This window comes from Vulpes lagopus, chromosome 21 (assembly GCF_018345385.1).
Source record: "Vulpes lagopus strain Blue_001 chromosome 21, ASM1834538v1, whole genome shotgun sequence".
In the NCBI taxonomy this organism is placed as follows: domain Eukaryota; kingdom Metazoa; phylum Chordata; class Mammalia; order Carnivora; family Canidae; genus Vulpes; species Vulpes lagopus.
In genome coordinates, this window is record NC_054844.1 from 23,351,864 (window position 1) to 23,364,758 (window position 12,895).

At 34.1% G+C, this 12,895-nt stretch overlaps 1 protein-coding gene across 2 annotated transcripts in view; it reads right to left on the reverse strand.

The window, feature by feature from the left end:
• The window catches only part of DNAI7 (dynein axonemal intermediate chain 7), a 48,047-nt gene extending 36,130 nt beyond the window's left edge, over positions 1-11,917 (reverse strand). The window contains exons 1-5 of one of the 2 annotated variants that reach the window (XM_041736736.1): positions 11,836-11,917; positions 10,266-10,357; positions 7,781-7,882; positions 6,838-6,975; positions 1,702-1,848 (exon numbers count right to left, since the gene is read on the reverse strand). In XM_041736736.1, coding sequence (XP_041592670.1) covers positions 1,702-1,848; positions 6,838-6,975; positions 7,781-7,882; positions 10,266-10,325 — 447 coding nt within the window. In that variant the 5' untranslated portion in view covers positions 10,326-10,357; positions 11,836-11,917. Of the gene's footprint in view, positions 1-1,701; positions 1,849-6,837; positions 6,976-7,780; positions 7,883-10,265; positions 10,358-11,835 lie in introns of those variants that run through there. The other variant, XM_041736735.1, reaches the window with a different exon arrangement.
• Between the last annotated feature and the right edge of the window lie 978 nt (positions 11,918-12,895).

Below are 12,895 nucleotides of genomic sequence, written 5' to 3' on the forward strand. Positions count from 1 at the left end.
CCAAGTACAATTTATGGATGTTCTTAAAAATGTTTTAATAAAGACTAATATAGCTTGATGCATATTAACTCTCTTAAATGGCTTAACTAAGTCAATATTATATGTATATAGTTGCTATAATATAAAAACTTAGAAGTAGGGATCCCTGGGTGGCGCAGCAGTTTGGCGCCTGCCTTTGGCCAAGGGCGAGATCCTGGAGACCCGAGATCGAATCCCACGTCGGGCTCCCAGTGCATGGAGCCTGCTTCTCCCTCTGCCTGTGTCTCTGCCTCTCTCTCTCTCTCTCTCTCTCTCTCTCTCTCTCTCTGTGTGTGTGTGACTATCATAAATAAATAAAATTTTAAAAAAAAAACTTAGAAGTATTGGAGATTGAATTTATTGCCAAGTTTTAGAAAGTCATTGATTTTCAGTTTAGTAGTTTTTAAAAAGTAATTGTTCCTCAACAACTTTTCACCTAATTATTTAAGTGAAAGTGATTCTTATCATTCATTACACTGAGGATTAAAATGGTGATTTTCTGACAATCCTTCTACATTTATCAGACAGCATTCTTCAATAAAGAACTGTTCTTTCCCCCAACCCTCTTTTCCCCCTTCCTTTTTTGGAGTACACTTTAGATCTATGGATTTTTATTCAATGTACTATAATCACTTACAATTATTCTTTCTGATATTCGAATTATTCCAAATTTGACCAGTGGGAGCCCCTTTAAGCTAGTTCGGTCCCTTTGGATATGACTCCATTTAGTCTCTGAGCATTTATTTGCTTTTTAGCACAAGATAACTCCACTTCATCTTTCATTTTCCCTACTCCCAGCCTGGAATTGGCTGTCTACCCCAATTACACCTGATTCCATTTTATGAATTAAAAAGAAACCTGGTTCATACTGATTTTTCCATTTCGAATTTAATATTACAGTATTTTTTCTAATCTCCTTTCCTTTTACATACTGTATCCTTTTTTATCTTAAAATAATCTCAATTACTAATAATTGTAATACATTTCCTTGCTTCTCTTATAATATAAACAAAATAGTTCCAAAATTACATTATGAATATTACTACTAAAAATAAATTTAGTGAAGTTTAATCCTTCTTTGCAGTATTTAGAACATATTCTACTAAGGCTATACAGAGACCAAAATAAATCAAAAGATAAAATATGCCCCCCACCCAAAAAAAGTGTAACTTTGTTGTTTTCTGATTTAAAGAACAAAATAAAACAAAAATAGCCATAGAAAACATTCATGGGATAGGATATTAGCCAAAATTTAAATATGAACTGGACATTAGATTATGGAATTAGTACTTTCTAAGGTATAATAATGATTTTACAGTTATATGGATATTATTATTAGTGACAGGATATTTGGGGAAAATAGTGACTGACTACCAATAATTATGATCTTTATCAATTGACTTTCTAGAGTAGTGAATGTCTAACTTATAATGTTTCGTGAATTTATTTTCATAATGATCCTAGTAAACCTTAGCAAGAATAAGAAAAAAACTGGACTTTAACTATACTAACAATGTTTTTTTTTTCTTTAGAAATATTTATGATTGTTAAATCTGGATAAATATATGCCTATGACTTTTTCCTAGCCTTTTAATTAAAAATATACTTGATTTTTATCATATAGTATAAAATTTTAACAGTCAAAAAAGTTAATCATAACTTAGAGGCAAAATAATAACTTACTCTGAGAAGTATTTCTGTGGCTATATTAAACTTAAGATGAAGGAGCTCCTGCATTTCTAGAATTGATCCTTGGTATTGTATTATATTTTTATCTTCCAAATAATATGGTGGCGTTTCCAATAAAATTAATTTCAATTTCTCAATTAACTATGAAATAAAAACAAAGTAAATTTTATAAAAATAAATTAATCTTTTGAAAACTACTCAAAGAAAAAGTGAAAAGGGGATATTCTATCTTTTGAATTGAAAAACACATCATCAGTAAAACATGATGATAAAAACCTTTATTTATTGTATTAAAGATCATGGAAAAATAAAATATTTCCTCCAAGAACTCCATTGTAAGAATTCCCGACTATGTGTAACAGTATTTTCATTAGCAAGTTAATACAGCAGGGACAGCCTGGATACCTATGACTATGGAACAGTAGAAATAATAGTATAACAACAAGAGTATAAAAACAAGAGGAAAAGAAGAGAGTTACTAATATATATTGAATGTTTATGTAGGAGCCCAGGGCAGGCTACCCTCAAATGCACCAAAAGACACAATATTTAACATTTTGAATTGAATTTTCACTAATCTACTACCTCAGCCCAAATTGCACTTAGAATTCCTTACTAACTCAAGTTCACTAACACCTCTTTTCCTTATCCTGTAAATTCCTCATAAATCTATTGTTTCTTTGTTTAAAATGTGCCTGCCTTGGTCATTTCTTTGGGTCACAATTTCATTATTGGATATTCATATGCATGTATATAAAATTGTCTTTTTTTCTCCCATTAACCTGTCTCATGTGAACTGAATTTTCAGTCCAGCTGAAAGACCTTGAAGGGTAGGAGAATTTTCTCTCCTACACTTACTATATGCCAAGAATTGTTCTAAATGCTTATGTTTTAATTCATTCTGTCTTCATCATAACTCTATGAGCTAGATACTGTTATTGTGTCTATTTTTATAGATAAGGAAAACAAGGTTTCAACTGTAAGGAGTTTGGGAGATGCCACCCATCCTAACAAGTAAAAAGCTCAACAGACTGAAAAATCAGCAAGTCTTCTTTGATCTACAAGAGGGGAGGAGAAAGGGCAAACATTTGCCCTCAAGATTGGAGGGACCTATACTTAGGAGCAAAAGCCACTGCAGAAACCAGTGAGAGTTAAAAACTGAATTGTAAATGACAAATTATTGGAGGCTCAGTGTAGACAACTCTTGAGAGTTAAAAACTCCAGGAGAGCACTGTCCTGGAAGGAAAAGAGCCCACAATATTGTTAGATTTACCTCCAAAAACTCTATCAGGTTCTTACAATAACTATAGGAGTAAAATCCCCTCCTACTTCTAGCAGAGGAAAGGGGAAAGGAATGATTTTGAAATATGCCAGAGTACTCTGTTCTTAACAAGGCCTAATCTTGGGGGGAACTAATTAGAGCCTAATCTGCAGGAATTTTATCTGAGCCTAACTCACCTGGGGGAAAGAAAATATACAACTCCAGCTGTCTCTAGCCATTCCCTTCCACCTAAGAGGGAATAAAAAAATTAAAAACACTTGTGAAGTTCTCTGTATAGAGACACAGGCATAGGATTACTAAAAGATTGAGGCCTAATTGCAGGACTACAGGATTCTCCCCCTCCCCTTACCTTACATCATAGTCACATTATTACAGTATTTATAGTACCTCCTTTTACCTGGTACATCATGTCCAGCTATGAGGAGAAAATTATAAGCCATACCAAAAGGCAAAAACCACAATTTGAAAAGACAAAGCAAACATCAGAACCACACATGGCTGAGATGTTGGAATTACCAGACCATGAATTTAAAACAACTACAATTAATATGCTAGGAGCTCTACTGGATAAAATAGATAGCATACATGGATGGGCAATGTAAAGGAGAGAGATGGAAATCCTAAGAAAGAACCACATAGAAATGTTAGATTATCGGATACTGTAATAGGAATGGAGCATGCCTTTGGTGGCTTATTAGTAGACTGGACTCAGCTGAGGAAAGAATCTCTGAGCCAGAGGACATAGCAATAGAATCCTTGAAAACCAAATGGCAAAGACAACAAAAACCTGAAAAAAACAATTTAAAAAACAGACAAAAATATCCAAGGCCTGTGGGACAACTACAAAGGGTTGGAACTTGAAGGAGGGAATACTAGAAGGAGGAAAAAAAAAAGAGAGAAAGGAACAGAAGAAATATTTGAAATAATAATAACAGAATTTCCCTAAGTTAATATCAGATGCCAAACCACAGGTTCAGAAAGCTCAAAGAACACCAAGCAAGGATAAGTGCCCTAAAAAACTACACTTAGGCATATCATTTTCAAACTACAGAAAATCAAAGATAAGGAAAAAATCCCTATAGGAGCCAGAGTAAAAAAATACCCTACCTTTAGAGGAACAAAATTAAGAATTGAATTTAACATCTCAGAAACCATACAAGCAAGAAGAGAGTGGAGATATTTAAAGTGTTGGCAGAAACAGAGGCACAGCATGATCAAGGAACAACAAACAAGTAAGTGGCAAGATTTAGTTTTGAACACTGACACAGATAATACCTAAACAATTTCTAAATTAAGAAAGGCAGCATAGTGGTCTAGGCCAGTGTGGACTCAAGTCAGAAATGCAAGGCTTCAATCCTAACCACTTCTTATTAGTAGTGTGATCTTGGGCAAGGTATGTAATGTCTTTGTGCCTCTATGCATCACTGTGCCTTCTTCATTTGTAAAATAGGAATAATGGTGCCTACCTCATAGGGTTATTATAAGAATTCAGCAAGTTACTATTTCTAAAGCCTGGCATAGTATTAGTTAAGAACTTGCCAAATGAATAAATTTGATCATTTGGAACTCTGTGTTTGCCATGGATGGCATCACTGCTATCCAATTATTTGTTCCTCATGTGCTGCCTGCTTTAGTTTCCTATTGCTATAATCATCCCCCACTTCTGTCTCCTGTTTTGTTTTACTTATCTTTTTCTCATTTTCCCCTACTATTTTTTTCTACTTCTGTAACCCATTCTCATAATAGGAAGATGTCATTTCCAGCTCATCACTGATAAACTCTACTACTTCTTCTATTTCCCCTCTCTCTCGGCTTTTGCAGAGCACTGGATCCCTAGACCAGCATCATGTCATGGCAGCCTGGCAGAGAGGATGTGCAATGGCAAGACCGCCTCACAGTGTATGGGAGGCTCCGCGGAGCCTTTGGAAAGTCAGAGTAAGATCCATCAAAAATCTCTGACTCAAGTCACAGCTTTTCTCTCTTCATATGTAAAATGGGTCTCATAAGCATGTTCAGATCAAATGCATGTTAGGTAGAGTCTGGAGTTAATCTTACAACACGTAAATGTGGAGTAAACCACAGTGACAAGAAACACAAAACGTGGTGATGAATTGTAACAAAAAGCATTAGAGGACAACAGGACCAAGAGCAGTGAATTCCTTCCAGTTTCAACAATGATACAGGCGAGTCTAGTGTAGATTCTTCTATACAATCTAAGTTAGGATTTGTTGGGTTTCCTGAATCTGAGAGTTTGTATCCTTCCTCAATTCTGGAAAATGTCAGCCATTTTCTCTTTGAATATTGTCATTCCCTCAGTCTTTTGCATCTCCTCCTGGTACTCCTTTTCAGTGTACTTTAGCCTCTTTTCCTCTATCATACATGTCCATTAACTGCTCATTCATATTTTCCATCTCTTTATATCTGTGCTATATTCTGGTACATTCTTCCAATCCAACTTCTGATTCATTTCTGATTAAGAATTATTTTTTTTTGTTTCCCTTCTCTAAGCCAAAGATGAGCCAAACAAGTTCATTTCTTTTTTTTTTTTTTTCAGAATAGGCATTTCCCCTATTATCCACAGTAACTTTTTGAGGCTCCCAGCCATATAAGGAATCTCTGATTCAAGTTGCCACCTTTTATGTACTCTAGACTTTGCCTCCTGATGGTCCTTGAAACTAATGCTAACCTAAGACTTACTAGAGAGAGGAGCCTCTAGGGATGTGGCTTCTCTGGGAAGCCACTGACTTTGAGACATGCTCACTTTTCTTTTTTTTAAGATTTTGTTTATTTATTCATGAGAGACACACACAAACACACACACAGAGTATTTATTCATGAGAGAGACACAGAGAGAGAGAGAGAGAGAGAGACATAGGCAGAGGGAGAAGCAGGCTCCCTGCAGGGAGTCCAATGTGGGACTTGATCCTAGGACTGCAAGATCATGCCCTGAGCCCAAAGCAGATGCTCAACCACTGAGCCACCCAGGCGTCCTGAGACTTGCCCACTTTTCTTAATTGTTTTATGGACTCAAAGATTTTCCCTTACTTGGTTTTGAACTAAGAAATCAATTTATTTAAGATTTATTTATCTAATTTAGAAAGAGAGAGAGAACATGTGAGAGAGAGCATGAAAGTAGTGGAAGGGACAGAGGGAGAGAATCTTCAAGTAGACTCCCTGCTGAGCACAGAGCCCAATGTAGGACTTGATCTCATGATCCTTAAGATCAGAACCTGAGCTGAAACCAAGAGTCAGACACTTAACCAACTGAACCACCTAGACATCCCTAGGCAATTAATTTAAATATCATTTTTTAAAGTTTTTTTTTTAGCATTTTTAAGTGCATCATAAAATGGTAGTTTCTCAGGGTAGCCTATTCATCCTATTTGCAGAAGTACAAGATACAATATTCTTACTCATCTTTGTATTTTCATGCTTAAAAAAGTAGGTGTCTGGCACATGGTTATCATTGAAAAACATCTGTAGTGAATCACAGAATAGTAAAACATTTCAACTCAGGATAAAATCATGCATTTTTCCCCAAAGTTATCTAAATAAATGGATACAACTTGACTTTTTTTTCCTGCTTGGATTAACACACATAATGTTTCAAATTTATATTATGCTGACCTTATCTAAGGTGGCAAAGATAAAAAATAAAAATAGAAGTTGTAAAAATAAAAAAGAAAATGAAAAGATTAGCAAATATTTTTTCTCCATAGCCAAGCAAGTAGTAGTGTTATTAATTGGCAAGTATCATAGTTATTCAATTTATTTCTATTTTGAAGTCAATATTAGACAATTTGTAATTTAAATAATTTAAAATAATAGAATAATATTCCAGTACCTACATTTAGCACTAGTTTACTCTTTGCAATCACTTCCTCGAAGGTCTCATTTGTTTCTTCTTTCCATAGACTAATGAAAGTATTAATTTCTGGGGCTATTGAAGGATCAGGACTCCCATCACATTGAATGTAGTGTTTCCACTGTGGAATAAAAATGTCTGAAAGTTCACACTGATGAAAATTCAAAGATTAAGTAACTTTTTTCAAAGTATCAGTTCTCATAATCTAGTTTTCCCAATTTAGGCAAAAAACATTGACTTTAAATATCTCTAAAATAACAAAATTCTCTTCATCAAAATAATTTAAAAGCTTCCATAATTCAAATAAATAGCAATTCTAGCAGCTGTCATATTTTTAAAACAGTATTTATAAGTCGGTTTTGTCTTGCTTTCTTTTCTAATCATATAACTTCTATATTTACAACAGCCAACATGGGCTAATTTCTACTTCTCAAATTGTTACTAATTATAAATGCCACTGGCATTTTAGTGTGAGTTCTTCCATTCATTTTGTAGTCTATGCAAATTCTACACTTGTACTTACACTTTTTTGCTTAAAATTATACCACAATCTTTTGCCATATTATTAGTTTTTCCTTTTACTCCTGATAATCTTTATTATTTCCAAAATTATGCTATTCTGAGCAACACTAGATTGCCCTAAATTCAGTTTTCTATTTTAATTTAGAATAATTTCCTCAGTATAGATTCTACAAAATTAAATCAGAGTCAAAATATGTAAAAATTTCAAGGGTCTTATTATTGACAAATAGTTTTCTACAAAGCTAGGTGAATTTACTTTGCTACATGCAATATGAGAACTTTGTCAGATTACACGTTTTACACACAAATTTAGTTTGGGAAGGACTAGAAAAGGATGTCAGATTATAACTCCCTCTTGTGGCACAAAAGTATTAACTCACTTAAAAAAAAAAAATCAGTCTTACCTGAGAAAGCAATCTAGTATCTTGTTTCAATTTCTCTGCTTCAGGAAAACACCTCTCTAATAAAGAAAGTTCTTCAAGTTCTTCATTTCTCCTTTCTAGATCCTGTTGCATGGGGATAGATACATTGGCCAGTTCTTCAATTTTAGCCTTATGTTTCACAGGTAGTATCTACCCTTTACTGGTAAAATACTTAGTTTCAAAATGAACACTAAAGTTAGCTTGTATGTACCTGGTATTTCCAAAAAGTTTCACCTGCAACAGTGGTTTGCGACTCCTGGTGGGTCCCCAAGACTCTTAAGGGATATGAGAGGTCAAATCTGTCTTCATAGTAACACTAAAACACTATTCACCTTTTTTGCAGCATATACATTTGTACTAATGGTGCAAAATGGTATAAAATTTCTGTTGCCTCAGCACAAATCAAGGCACAAGCTGTATTAGGGAATCACATTCTTTGGAGGAGAGGGGTGGTAAACAGCCAGTTTCACATAAGAGTGACCTGATGAAATGAAAAATTATAAATTTTATTAAATGTCAACTCATCAGTATATGTCTTTTGGTTATTCTGTGTGATAAAATGGGAAGTATGTATAAAGCACTTCTGCAGCGTATCAAAGGACAAGGCTGTCTTGAGAAATAAATACTTGTGCAATTATTTTGTATTTTGGCAGACACTCAAAAATGAATGAAATAAACATGTCACTTTCAGGAAACAAAAGTATTTACTACCAATGATAAAATTCAAGTTTTAAAATAAATTCAAATTTTTAAAAATTTATTTATTTATTTGTTTGGTTTTTTTAATTCAAATTTTAAAGGGGCGCATGGGTGGCTCAGCCGGTTGAGCGTCCACCTCTTGGTTTTGGCTCAGGTCATGATCTCAGGGTCATGGGATCAGGCCCCAGGCCCCACATTGTGGGGCTCCACCCTCAGCAGGGAACCTGCTTGAGATTCTCTCTCTCCCTACCTCTCTGCTGTCTTCTGTACTCTCTCTTTTTTTTTTTTTTTGTACTCTCTCTCAAATAAATGAGTGAATCTTTAAAAAAATTTCACATCTTAAGAAAGTTGTATCTACCATGGTGAGCTTAACATTTTCTCCTTTCTGATTTGATTAGAGATGACATTAATGCATGTGATTGTTGATAATAATAAATGTGTCAACATTTATCTTTATTTTTTTTAAGATTTTATTTATTTATTCATGAGACACACAGAGAGAGAGAGAGGCAGAGACACAGGCAGAGGGAGAAGCAGGCTCCATACAGGGAGCCCGACGTGGGACTCGATCCCAGGTCTCCAGGATCAGGCCCTGGGCTGAAGGCAACACTAAACCACTGAGCCACCCAGGCTGCCCTGTATCAACATTTAAAATGAAATAATTCAGTAAACCAAATTTTTCCAAGCAATGAATACATACTACAAAATCATACATGATAAAGAAATGGTAAAATAAATCTATTTAAAGGGTAAAATAAATCAATGTTTTAGTGTAACAGAGCATGAACACATCATTGATATGACTTTAGATTCCTTATTAAGAAACAATGACTTACTGAGTTTTAGTATAGTATCAAAAAGAATATTCACAATTATCTGAAAGGCTATTAAATATTCCTTTTTCCAACTATGAATCTATGAGGCCAGATTTTCTTCATATACTTCAATCAAAACAACACATTGAGGGACCTCTGGGTGGCGCAGCGATTTGGCGCCTGCCTTTGGCCCAGGGCGCGATCCTGGAGACCCGGGATCGAATCCCACATCGGGCTCCCGGTGCATGGAGCCTGCTTCTCCCTCTGCCTGTGTCTCTGCCTCTTTCTCTCTCTCTGTGACTATCATAAATAAATAAAAAAATTAAAAATATATATATATAGTTGTTTTCTTATAACATAAATACATGTTAATATATTTACTTATTTTTATTAATGTTTATCTTTAACAATATTTACTGTCTGTTAATATGTTTTAAAATTTCTCAGTTTGAGTTTCTAAAATGGTAAACATTGATAGATATAACCCACATAAACAAATCTCCTTGGGGGTCTTCAATTTTTAATACTTATGAGGTTGCCCTCTGATCAAAGTATTTCAGAACTACAGAGCTGAAAAATTCTGGTGAAAAAGAGAAGTAAAACTAGAAAAGGAGAGGTGGAATTTGAATTTTAGGGGAGGGGGTTTCCTGTTTAATTATCTACAAAACAGAGTGAGAAAAGTAACTTAATGCTTACAAGCAAGGGCTCTGAAGCAAGACTATTTATGCCTAAATCCTGGCTCTGTAACTTATTAGCCTCTTACTTTCTCTATTCCTCAATTTCCTTATCTGTGAAATGTGGGTAATAATTTCACTAACTTTCTGGTAGGATTAAATGAGTTAAATCAGGTTATATAGGCCTAAACATTAGTGATAGATATGGGGCAGTGACATTACAGATCTGATAGCCATATAGTTTTGTCTTCATTAATAACAATACTAATGTTTATATACTTTTGCTTCGAGTTGATTCCATTTTTCTCTCTCAATCCGTTCTAGTTCAAGCCTTTCCATTTCTTCTTTTTCATATTTCACACGGGCTTCCTCTAAAGAACCAAAAAAAAAAAAGTTTTTTCTCAGTGATTAAATCAATCTATTTTTAAGCCCTTAAAGTTACTTAAAATATTTTCAAGATTTAAGGATAGTGGAATATTTTATAGAAGTCACAACCCATGTCATGGAGTAGAAATAAGACAAATACTGGATTTCTTTAGAAAAGTAACATGAGGGCAGCCCAGGTGGCTCAGTGGTTTAGCGCCGCCTTCAGCCCAGGGCATGATCCTGGAGGCCTGGGATCGAGTCCCGCATTGGGCTCTCTCTATTCAAGAGGAGCCTGCTTCTCCCTCTACCTGTGTCTCTGCCCCTCTCTCTCGGTGTTTCTCATTAAAAATAAATAAAGTCTTAAAAAAAAAAAGAAAGAAAAGTAACATGACTCAAACTTTCTGGCCAAGAAAATAGCCTTGTAATGATATTTCTCTTCCCCAAAAAGTTTATAGAAATCCAATGATAATTATAACCAATAAAAGAGGACAGATCTATCATGAGTAATTAAGATCTCTTATGTGTAAAATCTTCAGATTTCTATAAGTTTATGACGTCTACATCATCAGAAGCAATTACCTTAATCTTCTCTTGCTTTCACTATTAAAAACAAAATACGAATACATGTGGAAAAATATGAGTTTAATTCAATAAAACTTTCCCCAAGATCTAGATCCCGAGATTGTATTCTTATCACAAGTCACCGAACAAGGGTTTATAATGATTATACATAAAAAATCAACATGGAACCTGAGGACAGACTTTTAAAACCTGAATTTGAGTCCATAAATATTCTATTCTTAATGCTAAAAGTTACAACCACTTGAAATATTCAGATTTTTTAAATTGCCTTTTAGTATTTTAAATACTGATGTTTTTATAAATTTTTAATTGACTTTTTTTTTTTACAAATGAAAATCCTCTTTAAATTTGGCAAATAAATATTATTAAACTATAAGAACTTAGGCTACTGTGTACAATTCTTGCTAGTATCTATTTCCCATATTTCATGCATTTGAATTTCAGAATTCTTAATGTATAATTAGCCCTACTTCCCCTAAGTTCATCAGTAAATACAAATGCTTCAAGATAGGGTTGCCAGAGTTAGCAAATAAAAATACAGGATGCTCAGTTGACTTGAATTCAGATAAATGAATTGCCTCTTTTTTTTTTAATTAAGTAGGTTCCACATTGCATGAGACAAATTATCCCAAATTATCCACTGTTTATCTGAAATTCAAATTTAACTGGGCATTCTGTATTTTATCAACTCCATTTCAAGATATACCTGAAAATGATTGGTATGTACTAACAACTTTCTGGGTGTCCTTTAAACAGCAGATATCTATTATAAAACAAATTAAATTTGAAAAATTGGAAGAGTTTTGAAAATTCTTTTTAAAAATATTGCCTGGGATGTAGAAACATCAACCTATTGTTATATTCCCTGCGTATGAAAATAGTATCATTGTGTATTTTGTACCTTCCTCTTTTTGCCGTCTTTCCTCCTCCTCTTGTAGCTGCTTTAATCGTTCAGCTTTGGTGACTTTCTTCTTCTTCCTGCCAGACTTAAATGTCACAACATAACAAAAGGCTATTAATATGCACCCAAATTACTTTAAAACACATATCCCTCCAATAGTAATTATGAAAAACATTTTTGCTTCCATGAATCCAGTCTTTCATTCATTCAAGTAAGACTATCCATTATGTACAAAGTCATGACCCAATGCATTAAGAACAAAGTATAGAAACAAGTAAAAAAAAAAAAAAAAAAAAGGTATATAAGTCATTCAAAGGCAAGAGTGACAGTGACCATTTACTATACAATTAATACTATGCAACTAATATGCAATTTAAATAATTTTCTCATTCTCAGTTTCCACATCTTTAAAATGGTGGTAAATAAGACCTCATGTTAGAGTGCCTGGGTCACTCGGTTGAGTGTCCAACTCTTGATTTCAGAAGAGGTCATGATCTCAGGACTGTGTGTCAAGCCCCAAGAGAGGTTCTGTGTTCAGCGTAGGGTCTGCTTAAAATTCTCTCTCTCCCCCTGCCTATCTTCCCACTCACATACACATTTTTTCTGTCCCTGTCTCTCAACTAAATAAATAAAATCTTTTAAAAAGGCCTCATTTTGTTATTGTAAGGATCAAAATAAAATATATGTAAAAACAGTTTTAATACTACTAGATGCCTAGAAAGATTAATGACTGACTTTTATGACTGACAGATATACAGAGAGTTATTTAACAAGTTTAGAGAAATGAAAAATTATTTTCAACACCTAGAATGAAGTAAACAATTTTATAGAGCAGGTCGTATTTAAGTTTGTGCCCAAAAAGATTTTAACATTCAGATATAAGGGGAAGGTATCTCAGGAAGAGGGAAATTCAGGCAACAAGATATGGAAATGGGATTGCACTGGAAAGGCCAACAAATTCATGGGTCCTGGGAGATTCCAAGAAAAGGTGATAGACATGAGAATAGATAAGAAGACTGGAGCCTATGCTATAAATGAAATTATTCTAAAAGAAATGGTA